Below are 22,169 nucleotides of genomic sequence, written 5' to 3'. Positions count from 1 at the left end.
GTGGGAGGAGAGGTAGAGCTGTGGGAGCTGTGTCTGTCAAGAAGGGACTTGGGAAGCAAGGCAGGAGTCTGGTCCTGAAGCAGGAAGACGGCAGCCTCCGGGGGCTGCGGCCTGTGCGGGAGGAAAGGGAGCAGAGGTGGAAAAGGCAGAGTCTTCCTCTGACCCAAGTCTGTCACCACCCGGATGATCAGGGCCTAGACACGGTGGTGCCGGGGCAGGGAGAATACAGAGGGAGATCTACCAGGTGTGTTCAGACAGCACCAAGCGACTTAGGATGCATTATCGAACCATCTCCTCGTTCTTCCTCTTGAGTTTAGATTTTAAGGAATAAAGTACAGGAATCAGTAACTGATTGGGGTGGGGGTTCAGGAAATAAATACAGGTTGGAGAGCAGCAGAGAAAAGAATACGTCAGGCACAACTAAAAAGGAGAAGCAGCTAGTTTGAGATTTGCAGACGTCTGCTGATAATCAGAAATTAAACAGCTGCAAGACCAATGTTTATTTCCTGACATCTATGACTGAGCAAACTCAAACTGTTACAGTAAGATACATCTGTAAATTTCAACCATTTAAAACTAATGCACATCACCTAAGGAAGAGGCAGAGCAAAGCCAAAAGGTAAAGTGAACATAGTTCTGTGTGCTTCCAACAAAAAAGGTGAAAATGAATTCTGATAAGAATAAATTACAACTGGAGATCCCAAATGAAGAAATGGCTGGCGCTTTGTTGTACTTACTTATTGCTGCCATTCAAACACGCTTTTTGCATAGCATCAACAGTGTATTGAAGGAATTCATGGGCATCTTCTTGGTTTCCAAAACGGAAGTGCCTAGCTATACCTGTAAAATTTCAGTAAAGACAAGGTTTTATCATTACACATAATAAGCCTAAGTTGTACCCCCCAAAATATATCTTACAATAATATGTTGGTTGGAAAACTCCCAAATACTTATTTTATGAGGAAATAGCACTAACATAAGCCACTAACATAAGCTATAAGCAGGATCAGGCCCTTTAGACCAGAATCCCCAACCGTTTCGGCACCAGGGACTGGTTTCAAGGAAGACAATTTTTCCACAGACCAAAAGAGGGGGTTGGGATGAAACTGTTCCAGCTCAGATCATCAGGCACGAGATTCTCCTAAGGAGCGTGCAACCTGGATCCCATGCATGCACAGTTCACAACAGGGTTCGCGCTGCTCTGAGAATCTAACGCGGTCACTGATGTGACAGGAGGCGGAGCTCAGGTGGGAATGCTCACCTGCTGCTCACGTCCTGCTGTGTGGCCCAGTTCCCAACAGGCCACATCAGGTACCAGTCCACAGCCCAGGGGTTAGGGACCCCTGCTTTACACCATTAAAAGTCCACAGCAGCTAGTGTTTCTGAGAGTCTAGAGAGTAGCTACAGAGTGACTCATGTTTTTAGCAAGTTAATAAAGTGACACTTGAATAAACTGGCTGTTTTGTCTCAAGTTTGTCCAAAATGTTATGTTGGTGATTTTAAATTGGTGCTGCATCTCTGTAATAGAGAATCCATTCAAAACATAAATATCCCAACCTATCTAATTCTATCCCAATGACCCACAGAAGAAATTATACTTGCAGGTGCAGAGAAGCATTTCAGCCCTGTTTCTAATTGATTACACAGCTACAAGACCAAATTATTCTTAACATTATAATAAAAAATTAACACAAAAGTATAAGCAATATCACACTAAAACATATATACTGAATTTTACATGTGTATGAAGGTACAAAATGTTCCAGCTTAAATCATATGAAACTGCCAACACTCCACCAGTTTAGACCTACAAACCTGACAACTTCATGATTTAACCATGTATCAGTGGATACACACATACACACACATACATACACACACACACACACACACACAGCAATGACATTTTCTTAAAAGACTAGGTTTAAAAATGTTAGTCATGCCTGCTATATAAGTATGTATAAAAATAAATATATGTGGTCAGGAGTGGTGGCTCACGCCTGTAATCCCAGCACTTTGGGAGGCAGAGGCGGGTGAATCATGAGGTCAGGATATCGAGGCCATCCTGGCTAACATGGTGGAACTCCGTCTCTACTAAAAATACACAAAATTAGCTGGGCGCAATGGCACACACCTGTAGTCCCAGCTACTCAGGAGGCTGACGCTGGAGAATCGCTGGAACCCGGGAGGCGGAGGTTGCAGTGAGCCAAGATCGCACCACTGTACTCCAGCCTGGGCGACAAAGCGAGACTCCATCTCAAAAATAAATAAATAAAAACAAACAAATAAATATATGTATAAATAGCCAGGCACGGTGGCTCATGTCTGCAATCCCTGCACTTCGGGAGGCCAAGGTGGGTGGATCACCTGAGGTCAGGAGTTCAAGACCAGCCTGGCCAACAAGGTGAAACCTTGTCTCCACTAAAACTACAAAATTAGCCAGGTGTGGTGGTGCACACCTGTAATCCCAGCTACTTGGGAGGCTGAGGCAGGAGAATCACTTGAACCCGAGGGGCAGAGGTTGTAGTGAGCCTCATGCCACTGCACTCCAGGCAGGGCGACAGAGCAAGACTCTGTCTCAAATGAATGAATAAATGAATGAATGAATGCATACATGTATAAACAATCCAAACCTCCCTGGCTAAATTTTGCCAGGCTTCAACAATATTTCAAAGGTTTTTGGCTTGTCTGTTGTGGTCTATCAATAATGCCAAGGACCAATATAAGACCTCTTTAATCTTCAGTGGCTTTCTAGGCAAAAAGATTACAGTTTGTTACTGTGTAATTTCACATCCCTATAATTACCCAGTTAGATGCCAGATTAAGAGTTATAGTTTTGTTTGTATGCATTTTTTATTCCAACTCAGTTAATTAACATGATGTAAAAGTGTACTGCAAAAATACACAGAAAGTATGTAAGAAAATTTCATGCACCTGTCCACTTAAAATTTAAAAATTAAATAGAAAAAAGTAAAATTTATCCACAAATTTGCTAAGCTCTGAGTATATATTCTTTTAAGACTGTAATTAAGTTGGGCACAGTGGTGCACATCTGTAATCCCAGCTACTCAACTGGAGCAGGAGGATCACTTGAGCTAGGAGTTCAAGAGTCACCTGGGCAAAATAGTGAGACTTAAAAAAGTGAGTCTCACTCTTTTTTAAGTGAGTCTCACTTAAAAAAACAAAACAGGCTGGGCGCGGTGGCTCACGCCTGTAATCCCAGCACTTTGGGAGGCCGAGGCGGGCGGATCACAAGGTCAGGAGATCGAGACCACAGTGAAACCTTGTCTCTACTAAAAATACAAAAAATTAGCCAGGCGCGGTGGCGGGCGCCTGTAGTCCCAGCTACTCAGGAGGCTGAGGCAGGAGAATGGCGTGAACCCGGGAGGCGGAGCTTGCAGTGAGCCGAGATCGCGCCACTGCACTCCAGCCTGGGCGACAGTGTGAGACTCCGTCTCAAAAATAAAAAAAAAACAAAACAAAACAAAAGAAAAAAGAGAAATTAACCTTATTTATTTCTTATTTATTTTTACTGCTGCTTGCAGAGCAGGGCTAATCCACAGGCAGTGTGTCCAGAGTAGCCTAATTAACTTTATTTTGACAATTTCTGTCACTGTATATAGTATGATATTCATTCACCAAACTGAAACTAAAAACTGTTTACAAAAACCTGTGAGACAATATCAGAATTAGTATTACTCAGCATAGAATCCAAGTGTCACAGCAAAAACACTATAAAACTTACCAATTATTTTAACATATTGATTTTTAATAGTTTAAAATTTGTTACATTGAATAGTCTTTAATATATTGTCATCTTTTGCTTTGAAGTTTCAAAATGTGTTTATATAGCAAATGCTTTACTAAAAATTTGTTATTAAAGACACAGCCACGCACGACAAAATATAATTGTTTTCTAATACACGAGGGGTTCTGTTTTTCACCAGTTGGACATTAAGAATAACTAGGTAATAGGCCGGGCGTGGTGGCTCACACCTGTAATCCCAGCACTTTGGGAGGCGGAGGCAGGTGGGTCACCTGAGGTCAGGAGTTCGAGACCAGCCTGACCAACATGGAGAAACCCCATCCGTACTAAAACTACAAAATTAGCCTGGCATAGTGGTGCATGCCTGTGATCCCAGCTACTCGAGAGGCTGAGACAGGAGAATCGTTTGAACCTGGGAGGTGGAGGCTGCAGTGAGCCGAGATAGCGCCACTATGCTCCAGCCTAGGCGACAGAGCAAGACTCTGTCTCCAAAAAAAAAAAAAAAAAAAGAATAGGTAATAAATACAAATATAAAACTACAATAGTTAATACTTACGCCGCATCTCATTGATGACAAACATTGGTTTAATAACGTCCCCAGGATTACTGAGTGCCTGGGTAATATGTGCTTGCATTGTACACATCATACAAAAGCCTTCTGCATGACCTGAAAGATAGATGATAATCCTCCAAATTAGCAAAATACAACTATATACACACATCAAGGCTAATTACAAATCAGGGGCACACTACCTGAAATGAAATAATAGCTGCTATATGCATGCCTTGAGCTATCTACTTTTATGCATTTTCATTTACTTTTTTTTGTTATTTTATTTTATTTTTTTTGAGATAGAGTTTCACTCTGTTTGCCCAGGCTGGAGTGCAGTGGCACGACCTTGGCTCACAGCAACCTCTGCCTCCTAGGTCCAAGTGATTTGCCTGCCTCAGTCTCCCAAGTAGCTGGGACTACAGGTGTGGGCCATCACGCCCGGTTAATTTTTTTTTTGTATTTTTAGTAGAGATGGGGGTTTCATCATGTTAGCCAGGCTGGCCTCGAACTCCTGACCTTACGCAATCCGCCCACCTCGGCCTCCCAAAGTACTGGGATTACAGGTGTGAGCCACCGCCCTGGCCTCATTTACTTTTCTAACAAACCTAAATGATAAGTACATATTAGCTCTCTTTCACAAGAAAGGAAAAAGGCTACGAGAGTTTAAAAGTTTGCACAATGTCAAAGAGTTATTATGTGACAGACACACAGACACACAATTGGATTCAAATCATACTCTTTCAAATTTGAAAGCCAGTGATCCTAGCTACTCTCTATACTGGAAAAGCAAGGTTTTTCCCCTCATACCACCATTTATCTCAAATGCTAAAAGAATGTCTCCCACAGCAGGGATTAGACATCACTGCACAGGCCATGCACCATGGCTCATGCCTATCATCTCAGCACTCTGGGAGGCTGAGGTGGGTGCATCTCTTGGGGCCAAGAGTTTGAGACTAGCCTGGGCAAGATGGTCAAACACTGTCTCTACAAAAAACAAAAAGAAAATTAGCCCAGTGTGGTGGCATAAGCCTGTAATCCCCGCTACCCAGGGGGCTGAGGTAGGAGGATCACCTGACCCCAGGGAGGTTGAGGCTGCAGTAAGCTGTGATCACACCACTGCACTACAGCCTAGGCAACAGAGCGAGACCCTGGCTCAAAAAACAGAAAGAAAAGAAAAAAGAAAATAATCTCTGTGTAAATACTCTGGCGTTGCTGGCCACAGATGGTGGTCTCTATGGCATATCTTTTTTTACAACTTTCTAAAAACGTAAAACTCATTCTTAGCACATGTTAAGTTGTGCTACGGCATCTAGTGGGCAGATGCCAGGGATGCTGCTAAACAGCCTCAAATGCACAGGACGGCCCCTCACAACAAAGAATTACCCGAAGTGTCGACAGCACCGAGGCTGAGGAACTACCTGACTAGAGGCTGCCCAGACGTACCTAATAATGCTTAAAATACCACAAAAGGATCAAACTATTTCCAACTAACTTCGTCCCGCAATAAAGCTCAAAAATACTTTTTAAGAAATACAAAAATCTCAGCACCCAACAACATAAAATTCATTCTGTCTGGCATCCAATCAAACAGTACAAGGCACGCAAAGATGCAGGAATGACCAGTAACAAGGAGAAAATAAACAGAAAAAAAACCAGAAATAATACAGAAAATATAATCAGAAGACAATAACTTTAAAAAAGATATTACAAATATATTCCTATGTTCAAGGAAATGAAAAATGGAAGAACACATTAAGAAGAAACATGGAAATAGATGCAAATCTACTTATACACATGAACAGCAGAATCTCTGGGATGAAAAATACATCAGATGCACCAGGTGTGGTGGCTCATGCCAGTCATCCCAGCACTTCGGGAGGCTGAGGCAGGCGGACCGCTTGAGCCCAGGACTTTGAGACCAGCCTGGGCAATACAGCAAAACCCCATCTCTACTAAAAATACAAAAATTAGCCAGGTGTGGTGGCACGTGCTTGCAGTCTCAGCTACTCCAGAGGCTGATGTGGGATGGGAGGACCACCTGAGCCCAGCAGTTGGAGGCTGCAGTAAGCTGTGACAGCGTCACTGCACTCCAGCCTGGGCGACAGAGTAAGACCCTGTCTCAAAAAAACAAAAACAAACAACAATAACAAAAACACCAGATGTGATTAATAACAGATTAGACACCATATAAGAAAAAATTAGTGAACCTGAAGATACTCATTATGGGTAGAAAATATCCACAATAAAACATAAAAAGAATCTCAAAACAACACCACAGAGTACCAGTAAGCTATGGGACAATTTTACGCTGCCCCTGATATACGTCATTAGAGCCTGAAGGTAAAAGGACAGCATAAATATTTCAAGAAATAACAATTATCTACAAAGGAAAAGCACAAGGGAGGTTTTTGGGAAGAGGCACGGTTTCATATCCTGACTGAGCTGTCAGTTCACATGAGTCTATATTAATATTCAAGGGAAACTTACACCAAAAAAGTTAAGTTTTCAAAAGTCACTGAAAGTTGTCAAAATTTGACAGAAATAATACATGTACAGATCTAAGAACCTCAACAAATTCCAGTAGTAGAAACATGAAGAAAACTACACAAAGCCCCACTGCTTACAACCAGTGATAAAAATCTTAAAAGCACTGGAGATAAAAACATTACGTAGGCTGGGCTGGGTGCGGTGGCTCACCCCTGTAACCCCAGCACTTTGGGAGGCCGAGGCAGGCAGATCACAAGGTCAGGAGATCTATCCTGGCTAACACGGTAAAACCCCGTCTCTACTAAAAATACAAAAAAAAATTAGCCGGGCGTGGTGGCGGCCGCCTGTGGTCCCAGCTACTCAGGAGGCTGAGGCAGGAGAATGGCGTGAACCAGGGAGGCAGAGGTTGCAGTGAGCCAAGATTGCGTCACAGCACTCCGGCCTGGGCAACAGAGCGAAACTCCATCTCAAAAAACAAACAAACAAACAAAGAAAACATTACATAGGCTGGTGCAGTGGCTCATGCCTGTAATCCCAGCATTCTGGGAGGCTGAGGCGGGTGGATCATTAGAGGTCAGGAGTTCCAGACCAGCCTGGCTAACATGGTGAAACTCTGTCTCTACTAAAAATACAAAAAATTACCTGGGCATGGTGGTGCATGCCTGTGATCCCAGCTACTCGGGAGGCTGAGACAGGAGAATCACTTGAACCCGGAGGCCAGGGTTGCAGTGAGCTGAGACTGTACCACTGCACTCCAGCCTGGGCTACCGAGTGAAACTCGGTCTCAAAAAAACACAGGAAACAAAGACAAAAACAAAAAACCATTATGTATATAGGAACAAAGGTAAAACCAACAACAGACTTCAGGCACAGCACAGGCCAGAAGACAGCAGAATAATATCTTCCAAGAATTAAAAGAAAAAGAACACGCCAGGTGTAGTGGCTGCCCTGTAATCTCAGCACTTTGGGAAGCCGAGGCCAAGTAGATCGCCTGAGCCTAGGAGTTCGAGACCAGCCTGGGCAACATGGCCAAAATCCTGTCTCTACAAAAAATTAGCCAGGCAGGGTGGTCAATGCCTGTAGTCCCAGCTACTCGGGAAGTTGAGGTGGGAGGATTACTTGAGCCCAAGAGGTTGAGGCTATATAATATCACACCACTGTACTCTAGCCTGGGTGAGAGTGACAGCCTGTCTCAAAAAAGACAAATAATGTTAACGTAGAATTCTACACCCCATGAAAACATCGTTTAAAAACAAGCATGAGACTAGCACTTCTGGGAGACAGAGTAGAGGTAGTTTTCTATTCATCCTGCCAAGTACAACAACAAATCCTGACCATTGTATATAAAACGAACCTTAAAAGGCTGTGAAAGGTAGAGAAAGAGACATGCTAGGGACCTCAGAAGACACGGTGGTGAGTTCCCTGGGGTTTCTTTGTGCTTCTTCTAGTCCATCCTTGTGCTGCTTCTAGTCAGACTTGGAGCTAAGAAGTAAGCAACCTGGAAACCCCAACAACTGCAGACAACCAAGCCCAGCAAAATCCCTCCCACTCTCTCCAGCCAAAGGAGGAGGAAGGGGCAGCCTCGTGTGACAGAAACCTTTGGAAATCATCACTCTACTTCGGCTTCTGTGTGTATTTTTTTCTGTATGTTATGATGTTTGGGTTTTTTTGTTTTTTTTTTTTTTTGAGACAGGGTCTCACTCTGTCACCCAGGCTGGACTGCAGTGGCGGGATCACAGCTCACTGCAGCCTCTACCTCCCAAAGCTCAGGAGATCCCCCAATCCGTCTCTCGAGTAGCTGGGATTACAGGCGCCCACCACCATACCTGGCTAATTTTTGTATTTCAGTAGAGACAGGGTTTCACCATGTTGGCCAGGCTGGTCTCGGACTCCTGGGCTCAAGTGATCTGCCCTCCTCTGCCTCCCAAACTGCTGGAAGTGTAAGAATTATGATCATGTTTTGACATTCTAAAGATCTTTCTGGCTGGGAAGAGGCTGCCCCTCAGGCTAGCCAATTCTTAGAGGTAGCAAAGGGCTCAGCATTCATGCAAGCCTTTGCTATACAGACTAACCAATCCAGAGCCCTTCCTTCTCCATCCACCTGCCTGTGCACCCCAGGAGGCAACACTCCTCTGCCCTAACCATCTCAGAGCCAGGTGCCAGGCAACTCTGGGCCACGCCTATGGCTCAGAGCCCACTGAAATTATTCAAACCAGCCAATCCCAAATTCTTCCCCATGCCCTACCCTGCTTTTCCCACGGAAACCTCAACGAGGGCTCTGGCCAATAATGCCTTCCCCTTGCTCCTGTCTTCTGCTTCCTGACCCCTCAGGGGTCCTTACCACATGGCCCTGCATGGTGTGACGTGTGAGCATATAATCTTTGTCTTCCTGAGCCTCTCCTGTGTCTCCTCTTGTGGCTGCACCTGACCAACCATCTCGTAAAAGAATATAAAAGACATTCAAATACCACAGAAGAACTATGGCCTCACCTCTACCCACACCAGCAAAAGCCAAGAAAACAGCCTAGACTTACACTCAACAGGCCGTAGCAAGGCACCCTAACCCACACTGGGTTAACGGTAGAGAAAGCAGACTAGGAGCTGGGACTTGCAACCATACTGTATGAACAAACCCTGTCCCACCCCATGTTGTTAGTGACAATCACATGGGGAGCCCAGATTTCCAACCACCCAATAGTAAAAAGCCACCTCTACAACTCTCCCCTACTATGGCCTCCCCAGCCCCTGGTGAGGGTCAGAGTCAGGACTGTCACCGTCACTCATTGGTAACAAAACCACTCCCACTGGAGTGTCCGTGGAGACCATGTGGGGAGCAGGAACTTCCACTTCCACCCAGCAGGGACAAAGATCCCCAATTCCCACCTGGGGTGCCAACGGAGGCTGAGTGGGGAATGTGGGCTTCTACTCCATCTGACATCACTTCCTCTGCCAGAGCAGTGTCAGAGCAAGCTGGCTAAAACAAAGGTTAGATAAGACTCAGTGTCTTATAAGATAATACCAAAATATCCATGGCCAGGCGTGGTGGCTCATGCCTACAATTCCAGCACTTTGGGAGGCCGAGGCAAGAGGACTGCTTGAGCCCAGGAGGTGGGGGCTGCAGTGAGCCATGATTACACCACTGCACTCCAGCCTGGACAACAGAGTAAGACCCTGACTCAAAAAAATAAATTGTTTTAAAATCCAGCTTTCAACTGAAAATCACTCATCATACCGAGAACTAAGAATCTCTCAAACAAAAATTACAACATTGCCTGATATGGTTCTAAATGTATACAGAAGAAAAAAAAATTTTTTTTTTTGAGACAGAGTCTCACTCTGTCACCCAGGCCGGAGTGCAATGGCACGATCTTGGCTCACCACAACCTCTGCCTCCTGGGTTCAAGTGATTCTCTTGCCTCAGCCTCCCAAGTAGCTGGGACTACAGGCATACGCCACCACACCTGGCTAATTTTTGTATTTTTAGTAGAGACGGGGTTCACCACGTTGGCCAGGATGGTCTTAAACCTCTGACCTCAGGTGACGCCCACCCCGGCCTCCCAAAGTGCTCGGATTACAGGCATGAGCCACCAGGCCCGGTCTTTTTTTTTTTTTTTTTTCCGACAGAGCCTCACTTTGTCGACCAGCCTGGAGTGCAGTGGCACGATCTTGGCTCACTGCAATCTCTGCCTCCTGGTGGTTCTCCTCCCTCAGCCTCCCGAATAGCTGGGATGACAGGTGTCCGCCACCATGCCCGACTAATTTTTTGTATTTTTAGTACAGATGGGGTTTCGCCACGTTGGCCAGGCTGGTCTCGAACTCCTGACCTCAGGTGATCCACCTGCCTCGGCTTCCCAAAGTGCTGGGATTACAGGCATGAGCCACCACGCCCAGCCTAGAAGAAACATTTTTAAACAATTGTAACTAGTGGAGAGTAAAGGACATAGGGAAGTAATGTTTCTATACTTCCCTCAAACTAGTAAAATGACAATACCAGTAAACTGTGGTAAGTTGTGTGTGTGTAAATGTGGTCCCTAAAAGTGACCACTGAAAAGGCTCCAGGCACAGTGGCACACGCCTGTAATCCCAGCATTTTGGGAGCGTAAGGCGGGCAGATCACCTGAGCCCAGGAGTTTGAGATCATCCTGGGCAACATGGTGAAACCCTGTCTTTATAAAAATTAGCCAGGCACGGTCGCACACACCTGTATGTAGTCCAAGCCACTTGGGAGACTGAGGCAGGAGGATCATTTGAGGTTGGGAGATTGAGGCTGCAGCGAGCTGAGATCGTGCAACCACACTCCAGCCTAGGTGACAGAGTGAGACCCTGTCCTCGACTCACCCCCAAACAAAGAAAGATAGACTCAAGTAAAGCAAAATCATGTAATTTTGAAAAATATTTTCAAGTATTCAAGTAACCCACAGAGAAGCAAGAGTAAGAAAACAAAGATATACAAAAATGAACAGAACCAAAAACAAAATATTAAATGGTAGAATAAGCCTTAAGTCTTAAAATATCAATAACCACCTTAAAGGTAAATGTTCTAAACAAATGAGGGTGAAGGACACCCAACCTAGAGTAGCAGATAGTTAAAAGACACAGATTGACAAAATGGATTGAACAACACAACCCAACTATATGCTGTTTACAAAAAAACTCACTTCAAATGTAATGATACAGGCAGGCTGAAAGTAAAAGGATGAAAAAGATATGTCATGCAAGCATTCATCAAAACAAAGCAGGGAAAAAATTTTATCTGGGTGTGGTGGTGCACACCCGCGGTCCCAACTGCTCCAAATGCTGAGATGGAGGATTGCTAGAGCCCAGGAGTTGGAGGCTGCAGTGAGCCATGATCACACCACTGCACTCCAGCCCAGGTGACAGTGAGACCTCATCTCAAAGAAAAAAAAAAAAAAAAAGCAGAGGCCAGGCACAGTGGCGCACACCTGTAATTCCAACACTTTCAGAGGCCAAGGCAGGAGGATCACTTGAGGCTAGGAGTTCGAGACCAGCCTGGGTAACACAGCGAGACCAAATCTCTACAAAAGTAAAAAATAAAAAAATTAGCTGGTCATGGTGGGACATGCCTGTAGTCCAAAGCTAATAGGAAGACTGAGGCAGGAGGATAGCTTGAGACCAAAATTTTGAGGATGCAGTGAGCTATGATCACACCAATGCACTCGAGCCTAGGTCACAGAACAAGATTCTGTCTTAAAAACAAAGAAACCAACAACAACAAAAAAAAGCAGGAATGGTTAAATTAATAAAGAATAAAGTAGACTTCAAGAACATAGTAAAGATGTTAACCTCCCCAAATTAAGACACAAGCTTAGTGTACTTCCTAGCAAAATCCCAGCAAAATATTTTGTATACAGAAGATTATTTTATAATTTGTAATGAAAAGCAATGGAACTAGAATAGCTGAAACTATTTTGAAAAATAAAGTGGACGAAATCATTCTATCCGATAACAAGACTTATTACATAACTACAGTAAGAAGGACTTGTGTAGAGTGGTAGACACACACATCATCACAACAATAGAAACCTGGAGACAGACACACAAATATGCCCAAATGATTTTTTTTTTAATTACAAAGATACAAAAGCAATTCAATGGAGGAAAGACAGCTTCTTCAAGAAAATGATGCTGGAGCAAATGATATCCAGACAAAAAAATTCAGCTTAAACCTCGCAGTTTCTACAAAAATTAACTCAAAATGGATCGCAGACTTAAATGTAACACATAAAACAATAAAACTTACGGGAAAAAATCTGCAGGATCAAGAGCTAGGCAAAGAGATCTTAAACTTGACACTAAAAGCACAATCCATTAAAGGCTGACCAATTGAACTTCACCAAAATTAAAAACCTCTGTCTGTAAAACACCCACTAAGTGGATGAAGACATTTTACAGATGGGGAGAAAATATTTGGAAACCACATATCCTCAAAACTTGACAGTACAACAACAAAGAACTTGATAGAAAATGAGGGAAAGATACAGACACGTTTCACCAAAGAACACAAACAGATGGCAAATAAGCACATGAAAAGATGTTCAACACCTTTAGGCATTAGGGAAATGCAAATGAAAGCCACAATGAGTTATCACTACACACCTACCAGTACAGGTAAAATGACCACTAGTAACAACAGCAAATGTTGGCAAGGATGCAGGGAAGCTGGAACTCTCATGTATTGCTTTGGCAGTTTCTTATAAAATCAAACATGCAACTACCATATAACCCAGCATTTGCAGTCCTGGGCACTTATCCCAGAGAAATAAAGACATGCTGACAAAAAGAGTTATATACACTCATGTTTATAGCAGCTCCACTCACCATATCCCAAAACTAGTAACAACCCGGATGTGTTTACCACAGCTCCACTCAACATATCCCAAAACTAGGAACGACCCGGATGTGCTTACCGCAGCTCCACTTAAGATATCCCAAAACTAGAAACAACCCAGATGTGTTTACTGCAGCTCCACTCACATATCTCAAAACTAGAACAACCCGGATGTCCTTTAACGTACAAGTAGTTAAAGTGTGGCGTTATCAGGCCGGGCACGGTGGCTCAGGCCTGTAATTCCAGCACTTTGGGAGGCTAAGGCGGGCAGATCACGAGGTCAGGAGATTGAGACCATCCTGGCTAACATGGTGAAACCCTGTCTCTACTAAAAATATTAAAAAAATAAGCTGAGCGTGGTGGCGGGTGCCTGTAGTCCCAGCTACTCGGGAGGCTGAGGCAGGAGAATGGCCTGAACCTGGAAAGTGGAGCCTGCAGTGAGCCGAGATCATGCCACTGCACTCCAGCCTGGACAACAGAGCAAGACTCTGTCTCAAAAAAAAAAAAAAAAAAAAAGGAAACTGTGGTGTATGGATACCATGAAATACTACCCACCAATGAAAGAATTAATACATGCAACAACCTGGATCAATCTTGAGAGAATTACACTAGGTGAAAAAGCCAATTCCAAAAGATTACATATTATATAATTCATGTAACATTGTTGAAATGACAAAATCATAGAAATGGAGAATTAGTGGTCACCAGAGGCTAAGGGAACGCAGGGACACAAGTGGGCTTGGGAAAGGGAAACATGATGGGTTCTGTAGGCGATGGAAATGCTCTGTATCTTGACCATATCAATGTCACTACTGTGCTTGTAATATTCCATTACAGTATCATCACTGGGGGAGGTTCAGTAAGGGTACACGGGATTTCTTTGTATTATTTCTTTTTTTTTCTTTTTTTTTTTGTAGTTTTAGTAGAGACGGGGTTTCACCGTGTTAGCCAGGATGGTCTCGATCTTCTGACCTCGTGATCCGCCCGTCTCGGCCTCCCAAAGTGCTGGGATTACAGGCTTGAGCCACCGCGCCCGGCCTCTTTGTATTATTTCTTACAACTGCATGTGAATCTACAGTTACCCCCAAATAAAACGTTGAGTTTTTTAAAAAAGCAAAATAAAGACATTTCAAACCAAAAAAAAAAAAAAACACTGAAAATCAATAACAAAGTAAAATAAACAATCCCTGCCCATAAAAAAAAAAAAAGTAAGGAAAAATACCAAATGGAAATCTGGAGTCTGGATACATAAAAAGGAATGAAAAGCAGTGGAAACGGTAAACAAGTAGGTAAATAGAAATGATTTTTTAAAAGCTTTAAACTATCTAAAACAAAACTTTTAAAATGAATTTAAAGGAAAAAATAATACAACAATGCATGACAACAATAGCACAAAGATGGGAAAGGAAAGATGGAGTATATTATCAAAATGTTCTTACACTACATGAGAAGCAGAATATTGTTATGTTTTGTTTTGTTTTTTGTTTTGAGACAGAGTTTTGCTCTTGTTGCCTAGGCTGGAGTGCAGTGGGGCGTTCTTGGCTCACTGCAATCCCCGCTTCCCAGGTTCAAGCGATTCTTCCGCTTCAGTCTCCCAAGTAACTGAGAAGACAGGCGCCTGCCACCACGTCAGACCAATTTTTTGTATTTTCAGTAGAGACGAAGTTTCACCACACTGGCCAGGCTGGTCTCGAACTCCCAACCTCAGGTGATCCTCCAGCCTCAGCTTCTCAAAGTGCTGGGATTACAGGCGTGAGCCACCGCGTCCAGCCTGGTTTTTTTGTTTTTGTTTTTTTTTGAGACGGAGTCTCGCTCCGTTGCCCAGGCTGGAGTGCAATGGCACAATTTCAGCTCACTGAAACCTATGACTCCCGGGCTCAAGTGATTCTCCTGCCTCAGTCTCCTGAATAACTGGGATGACAGGCATGAGCCACCATAGCTGGCTAATTTTTGTATTTTTAGTAGAGACGGGGTTTTGCCATGTTGGCCAGGCTGGTCTCGAATTTCTGAGCACAAGTGATCTGCCCGCCTCAGCCTCCCAAAGTGCTGAGACTACAGGCATGAGTCTGGGCACCACTGGTGCCCAGCCTGAGAAGTGGATTATTATTTGAAGGTAAACTGATAAGTTACAGATATAACCTAAAGTAATCAGCATGAAAAAAATATCAAAAATATGCCAATAAAGCAGATTAAAATATATCAATCCAAAAGAAGGCAGAAAAAAAAGATTTTAAAAGACAACCAAGAATAAATGGGACAAATAGGAAAAAAAAACACCAGCAAGATGGTAGATTTAAACCCAATCATACCAATAATCTCATTACATGTAAAAGGTATAATGCCTCAAAAAAAAAAGGCAGAGGCTACTACTCGATAAAAAGCAAGATCAAATTAACAAGCTATTTATAAGAAATTCACTTTAGCCAGGCGCGGCGGCTCACGCCTGTAATCCCAGCACTTTGGGAGGCCGAGGCGGGTGGATCACCTGAGGTCAGGAGTTCAAGAGCAGCCTAGCCAACATGGGCAAAACCCCATCACTACTAAAAAATACGAAAATTAGGTGCGGTGGCACATGCCTGTAATCCCAGCTGTTCAGGAGGCTGAGGTACGAGAATCACTTGTACTTGAATGGTGGAGGCTTCAGTGAACCAAGAGCATGCCACTGCACTCTAGCCTGGGTGCCAGGAGTTCAAGGCAACTGTCTTGAAGTCAGGAATTTGAGACAAGCCTGAGCAACTTAGCGAGACCCTATCTCTATTTAAAAAAAAAAAAATTAGGCTGGGCACGGTGACTCATGGCTGTAATCCCAGCACTTTGGGAGGCTGAGGCAGGCAGATCACAAGGTCAGGAGATAGAGACCACCCTGGCCAACATGGTTAAACCCCATCTCTACTAAAAATACAAAAATTAGCTGGGTGTGATGGCGTGCACCTGTAATCCCAGCTACTCAGGAGGCTGAGGCAGGAGAATCGACTGAACCCAGGAGGTAGAGGTTGCAGTGAGCCAAGATCACACTACTGCACTCTGGCGTGGCAAAAGAGCAAGACTGTCTCAAAAAAAAAAAAAAAAAAAAAAAAATTGCCAGGCATGGTGGTGCATGTCTATAGTGTCAGCTACGTGGGAAGCTGAGGTGAGAGGACTTGAACCCAGAAGCTTGAGGGTGCAGTGAGCTATGATGGCACCACTGCACTCCAGCCTAGGCAACAAACTGAGTGAGACCCTGTCTTAAAAAAAAAAAAAAAAAATTGACACACGACATATCAACATGTTTGGGATACAACTAAAGTACCACTCATAGAGAAATTTATAGCATTTAACACTTACATTGGAAAAGAAGAAAGATCTCAAATCAAATGACCTAAGACTCCACCTTAAGAAACTGGAACAGAGCACATTAAATCCAAAGTAAGCAGAAGAAAGGGAATAATGACAATAACAACAAACGTCAATACAACAGAAAACTGTAACAATGAAACCAAGAGCTCATTCTTTGAGAAGATCAGTAAGATTAAAAAACTTCTTGTCAGATTGACCAAACAAAAAAGAGAGAAAGCTGAGTATGGTGGCATAATCCCAGCACTTTTGGAGGCCAAGCAGGGAGGATCATTTGAAGCCAGGAGTTCAAGAGTAGCCTGAGCAATACAGTGAGACCTCATTTCTACAAAAATAATTTAAAAATTAGCTGTGTGTGGTGATGCACACCTCTAGTCCTAGCTACTCAGGAAGCTGAGGTGGGAGCATTGCTTGAGCCCAGGAGGTGGAGGCTGCAGTATGATCTTGCCACTGTACTCCAGCCTGGGCAAAAGAGCAAGATCCTGATTTCTAAAAAACAAAAGAGAGAAAAGAAGAAATTAAATATGTAGTTTAAAATCTGTCCATGAGAAACTGCAAGGCCCAGATGGCTTCACTACTGAAATCTACCAAACATTTAAAGAAGAAATAACATCAATTCTGTACAAACTCTTCCAGGAAACAGAAGTGAAGAAAATATATCCCAACACTTGCCATGATGCCAACATTACCCTAACGACAAAACAAGAAAAAAAAAGGCATTATAAGAAACTATAGACTAATAACACTCATTAAGACAAAATTGTTTATAATTTTAGCAAATCAAAGCCAATAATACATAGAGTAATGTATCATGACCAAGTGTGAGTCATCTCAGGAATGCACGGTTGGTTTAACATTCAAGCATCAAACAACTCAACCTGGTAAAAGGTATCTGTGAAAAACCTACAACACCATGCTTAATGGTGACAGACTGAATGCTTTTCCTCTAAGGTTGAGAAAGAGACATGGATTTTTACTCTTATCACCGCTACTTAACAACGTAATGGAGTTCTCTTAATCAGAACAAAACAGCAAGAAAAAGAAATAAAGAACCTACACAGACTGGAAATGGAGAAGTAAAATTATCTTTATTCACATATCACATGGTTGCGTCTATAAAATACTAAGGGATCTTTAAAAAAAAAACCTACTAGAATTAGTAAGTGACTTAAGCAAGGTTCCAAGATATAAGATCAAAATCTGAAAAACATAGTATTTCTATAGGCTAGCAATAAACGATCAGGAAGTTGACATTTTAAAAATAAAATACCCTTTGTATAATAGTTAATGAAAATATTTATCCCAGCTGGGTGCAGTGGCTCAACCCCTGTAATCCCAGCACTTTGGGAGGCCGAGGCAGGTGGATCACTTGAGGTCAGGAGTTCAAGACCAGCTTGGCCAACAGGGTGAAACCCTGTCTCTACTAAAAATACAAAAATTAGCTAGGCTTGATGGTAGGCACCTGTAATCTCAGCTACCCATGAAGCTGAGGCAGGAGAATTGCTTGAACCCAGAAGGCGGAGGCTGCAGTGAGCCAAGATTATGCCATTGCACTCCAGCCTGGGCAACAAGAAACTAAAGATGGCCTAGGCCAGGCGTAGTGGCTCATGCCTGAAATCCCAACACTCTGAAAGGCTAAGGCAAGAGGCTGGGCACAGTGGCTCATGCCTGTAATACCAGCACTTTGGGAGGACGAGTCAGGCAGATCACTTGAGGTCAGGAGTTTTGCGACCAGCCTGGCCAACACTGTGAAATCCCAACTCTACTAAAAATACAAAAATTAGCTAGGTGTGATGGTGCACGCCTGTAATCCCAGCTACCTGGGAGGCTGAGGCAGGAGAGTCACTTAAACCCAAGGGGTGGAGGTTACAGTGAGCGAAGATAGTGGCACTGCACTCCAGCTTGGACAACAGGCTGAGATTCCATCTCAAAAAAAAAAAAGGGTCAGGTGCGGTGGCTCACACCTGTAATCCCAGCACTTTGGGAGGCCGAGACAGGTGGATCACGAGGTCAGCAGATCAACACCATCCTGGCTAACATGGTGAAACCCCGTCTCTACTAAAAATACAAAAAGTTAGCCAGGTATGGTGGTGGGTGCCTGTAGTCCCAGCTACTCAGGAGGCTGAGGCAGGAGAATAGTGTGAACTCGGGAGGTGGAGCCTGCAGTGAGCCAAGATCGCATCACTGCACTCCAGCCTGGGCAACAGAGCGAGACTCCATCTCAAAAGAAAAAGAAAAAGAAAAACAAAAACAAAAAAAGGCTGAGGCAAGAGAACTGCTTGAGCGCAGGAGTTCAAGACCAGCCTGGGCAACATGGTAAGACTGTCTCTACAAAAAAATAAAGAAGTAGCTAAGCGTTGTAGCACATGCCTGTAGTCCTGGCTATTCACAAGGCTGAGGCAGGGGGATCCCTTGAGCCAAGGAGCTGAAGGCTACAGTGAGTCGTGACTGTGCACCACTGCACTCCAGCCTGGGCAACAGAGCAAGACTGTCTCAAAAAAAAACACAAAAAAACAAAAAACCAGGCCTAAATAAATAGGTATACCTTGCTTGTGAGTCAGAAAATAATATTGTTTAGATGTCAATTCACATCAAATTGATTTAAAGATTCAGTACAGTCCCAATCAAAATGCCAGGAAGATTATTTGTAGAAATTCTCAAAGTGCTTCTAAAATTCATTTGAAAATACAAATGGCCAAGCAACCATGAACAGCCAGAACAACATTTTTCTTTTGGTTGACACAGGATCTCACTCTGTCGCGCAGGCTGCAGTGCAGCTGCACGATCACAGCTCACTGTAGTCACCACCTCCCGAGCTGAAGCGAGCCTCTCACCTCAGTCTCCCAAGCAGCCAGGACTATGGCGCTTGCCACTACACCCAGCGAATTTTTTTTATTTTTTGTAAAGATGAGGTCTCACAATGTTGCCCAGGCTACAGAGTAACTCAGAGAAAGAACAAAGTTGGAGAACTTACCTGGTTCCAAAACTTTTTTTTTGAGCCAGCGTCTCACTCTATCACTCAGGCTGTAATACAGTGGTGCAATCATAGCTTGCGGCAGCCTCAAACTCCTAGGCTCAAGCAATCCTCCTGCCTCAGCCTCCCAAGTAACGAGGACCAGAGGCATGAGTTCCCAGATGCAGCTAATTTTTTTTTTTTTTTTTTTTTTTTGTAGAGACAGTCTTGACATGTTGCCCAGGCTGGTCTCAAACTCCTGGGTTCAAACAGTCCTCCTGCCTCGGCCTCTCAAAACACTGGGATTACAGACATGAGCCACTGAAGTTGGCCACAAAACTTTAAAATATATAGTAATCAAGATATTGTGCTATGGTGTCAAGATAAACAAGTGATCAGTACAACATAATAGAATCCAGAAATAGATCGTATTTATACGGTTTACTGATTTTTTTTCTTCTGTCTCTGGTGCTTCAATCAACTGATTTTTGATAAAGGTGCGAAGACAATTTAGTGGCAAAAGGATTATCCTTCCAACAAACGGTGCTGGAACAACTGAACATCCATGTGCCAAAAAATAAACTTGCTCCATCTTCACACCACAAACAAAAATCAACTCAAAATGGATCACTGACCCCCACAAAAAAAGCTAAAACTGTAAGACTTCTAGAAGAAAATACAGGAAAAATATTTGTGACCTGTAGGTAGGCAAAGACTTTTTTTTTCCATGAGACATGGTCTTACTGTCACCTAGACTGGAATAAAGTGGCACAATCATGGCTCACTGCAGCCTCAACCTCCTGGGCTCACGTGATCCGCCCACCTCAGTCTCCCAAGTAGCTGGGACTACAGGCGCGCACCGCTAAGCCCAGCTGATTTTTGTATTTTTTATAGAGACAGGGTTTCACCATGTTGCCCAAATTGGTCTCAAACTACTGAACTCAAATGAGCCACCAGTCTCAGCCTACCAAAACAGTGGGTTATAGGCGTGAACCACCACACCTGGCCTAATTTTTTATTTTTTTATATAGAGAGGAGTTCTCCCTATGTTGCCCAGGCTAGTCTTGAAAACCTGGGCTCAAGTGATCTACCTGCCTCAGCCTCCCCAAGTGCTGGGATTACAGGCATGAACCACGCATTCAGCCAAGATTTCTTAAAACACCTACGGCACAATGAATTAAAAAAAAAAAAAATGAAATGAAATTTCCCAAAACAAAAAATGCACTCTATAAAAGACGCTGAAAAGAATCAAAAGACAAATCTCAGCCTATATAATAAAAGACTTATATCGAGAATATATAAAGAACTCTCTAAGCTCAACAATAAGAAAACCACCAGTTTTCTAATGGGCAAAAGATTTCAACAGGCATTTTTAGCTAAGGAAATATACAGATGGCAAATAACCACATGAAAAGATGTTCAAAAACAAAAACAAAACAAAAGAAGTTCAGCATTATTCATTATGAAAGTACATATTAAAACCCCAACAAAATACTACCACACTACACACCTATGGAGATGGCTAAAACTGAAGAACACTGACCACCCCAAGTATTGGGAAGGATGTGGAGCAAATGGAAGCGTCATTCACCAGGGGTGGGACTATAAAACACCGCAATCCCTTTTGGAAAGTTTGGAAGTCTCTTAAAATGTTAAAGTACACACCCATCCCAGGACCAAGCCATTTTACACCTAGATATTTACCTAAGAGAAATGAAAACATATCCTAACAAAGGCTTGTTTGCAAATGTTCATAGCAGCTTAATTTGTAAAGGCACAAAGTGAAAAATGACCCAGATGCCCATCAACAGACGAATGGAGAAACAAATTGTGATCTAGCCATAAAATGGAATCCTACTCAACAATACGATGAAGTGATGCTACATGGCACAAATGGAATAATGTTGAAGGAATTATGCTAAGTGAAGGAAGCAAGATAATATAAAAACATACACTGGGACTGTACAATTCCACATAAGCAACATTCTAGAAAATCTAAACTAATTCATCTATAGTGACGGAAAGCAGATCAGTAGTTGCCTGGCAGGAGCGGATGAGGGTGGGGAAAGGATGGAAAGGGTGATTTCAAAGGGGCATCAGGGAACTTTTGAGGGTTATGAACATGTTCATTAGCTTCATCTTGATGCTAGTTTCATGGGTGTATACAGATGTCAAAATTCATCAAATTATATATTTTAAATATGTGTAATTTGGTATGTATCAATCACACCTCAGTAAAGCTGGGAAAAGAGAGAGAAAGAGAGGGAGGGAGGGAGGAAGGGAGGGAGGAAGCAAGCGCAAAAACTACCAGTAGCATAAAAGATAGGCACCTAATTCTGGACACCGGGAGCTTCTGAATTTTGTCTTGGTCCTCTCTCTTGCTGTCCAGGTGCTAGTGCTGGGTTTTCATCCACACCCTACTTTCATTAAGCGCAAAAGTGAGAGGAAAGCTGTCTGTGGGGAATGAATTATGGACTTAGAAAGAGAGAAAATGAGGGCAAACAGAACGTTCATTCTGTAATTTAAAACCCCTTGGCATAACAAACACCTCTAGGTAGGTGGTGAGATTCTAGGTGATTTTTCTTTGGTTTCTTTAAATTTTTCTGTACTTTCCAAATTCTTTACAAGCATTACTTGGCTCTTTGGAGGAAAAAAAAAAAAAATCAGTTTTAAAAGAACCAATTTATATTCTCCATTAAGTAAAGAACTATTCAAAAAGAAACCAAGG

At 43.1% G+C, this 22,169-nt stretch overlaps 1 protein-coding gene across 3 annotated transcripts in view; it reads right to left on the bottom strand.

Annotated features, from left to right (window-relative positions):
• Nucleotides 1–22,169, bottom strand: part of USP42 (ubiquitin specific peptidase 42) — a 55,729-nt gene that overhangs the window by 22,531 nt on the left and 11,029 nt on the right. For 2 of the 3 annotated variants that reach the window (XM_037995433.2, XM_037995431.2), the window contains exons 4-5: nucleotides 4,323–4,433; nucleotides 738–840 (exon numbers count right to left, since the gene is read on the bottom strand). In XM_037995433.2, the coding sequence (XP_037851361.2) occupies nucleotides 738–840; nucleotides 4,323–4,433 (214 nt within the window). Of the gene's footprint in view, nucleotides 1–737; nucleotides 841–4,322; nucleotides 4,434–21,771; nucleotides 21,838–22,169 lie in introns of those variants that run through there. The other variant, XM_037995436.2, reaches the window with a different exon arrangement.

The sequence above is a fragment of the Chlorocebus sabaeus genome, chromosome 28 (genome assembly GCF_047675955.1).
Source record: "Chlorocebus sabaeus isolate Y175 chromosome 28, mChlSab1.0.hap1, whole genome shotgun sequence".
Classification (NCBI taxonomy): domain Eukaryota; kingdom Metazoa; phylum Chordata; class Mammalia; order Primates; family Cercopithecidae; genus Chlorocebus; species Chlorocebus sabaeus.
Note: the sequence above shows the minus strand (reverse complement) of the source record. Positions and strands in the feature narration are given on the sequence as shown.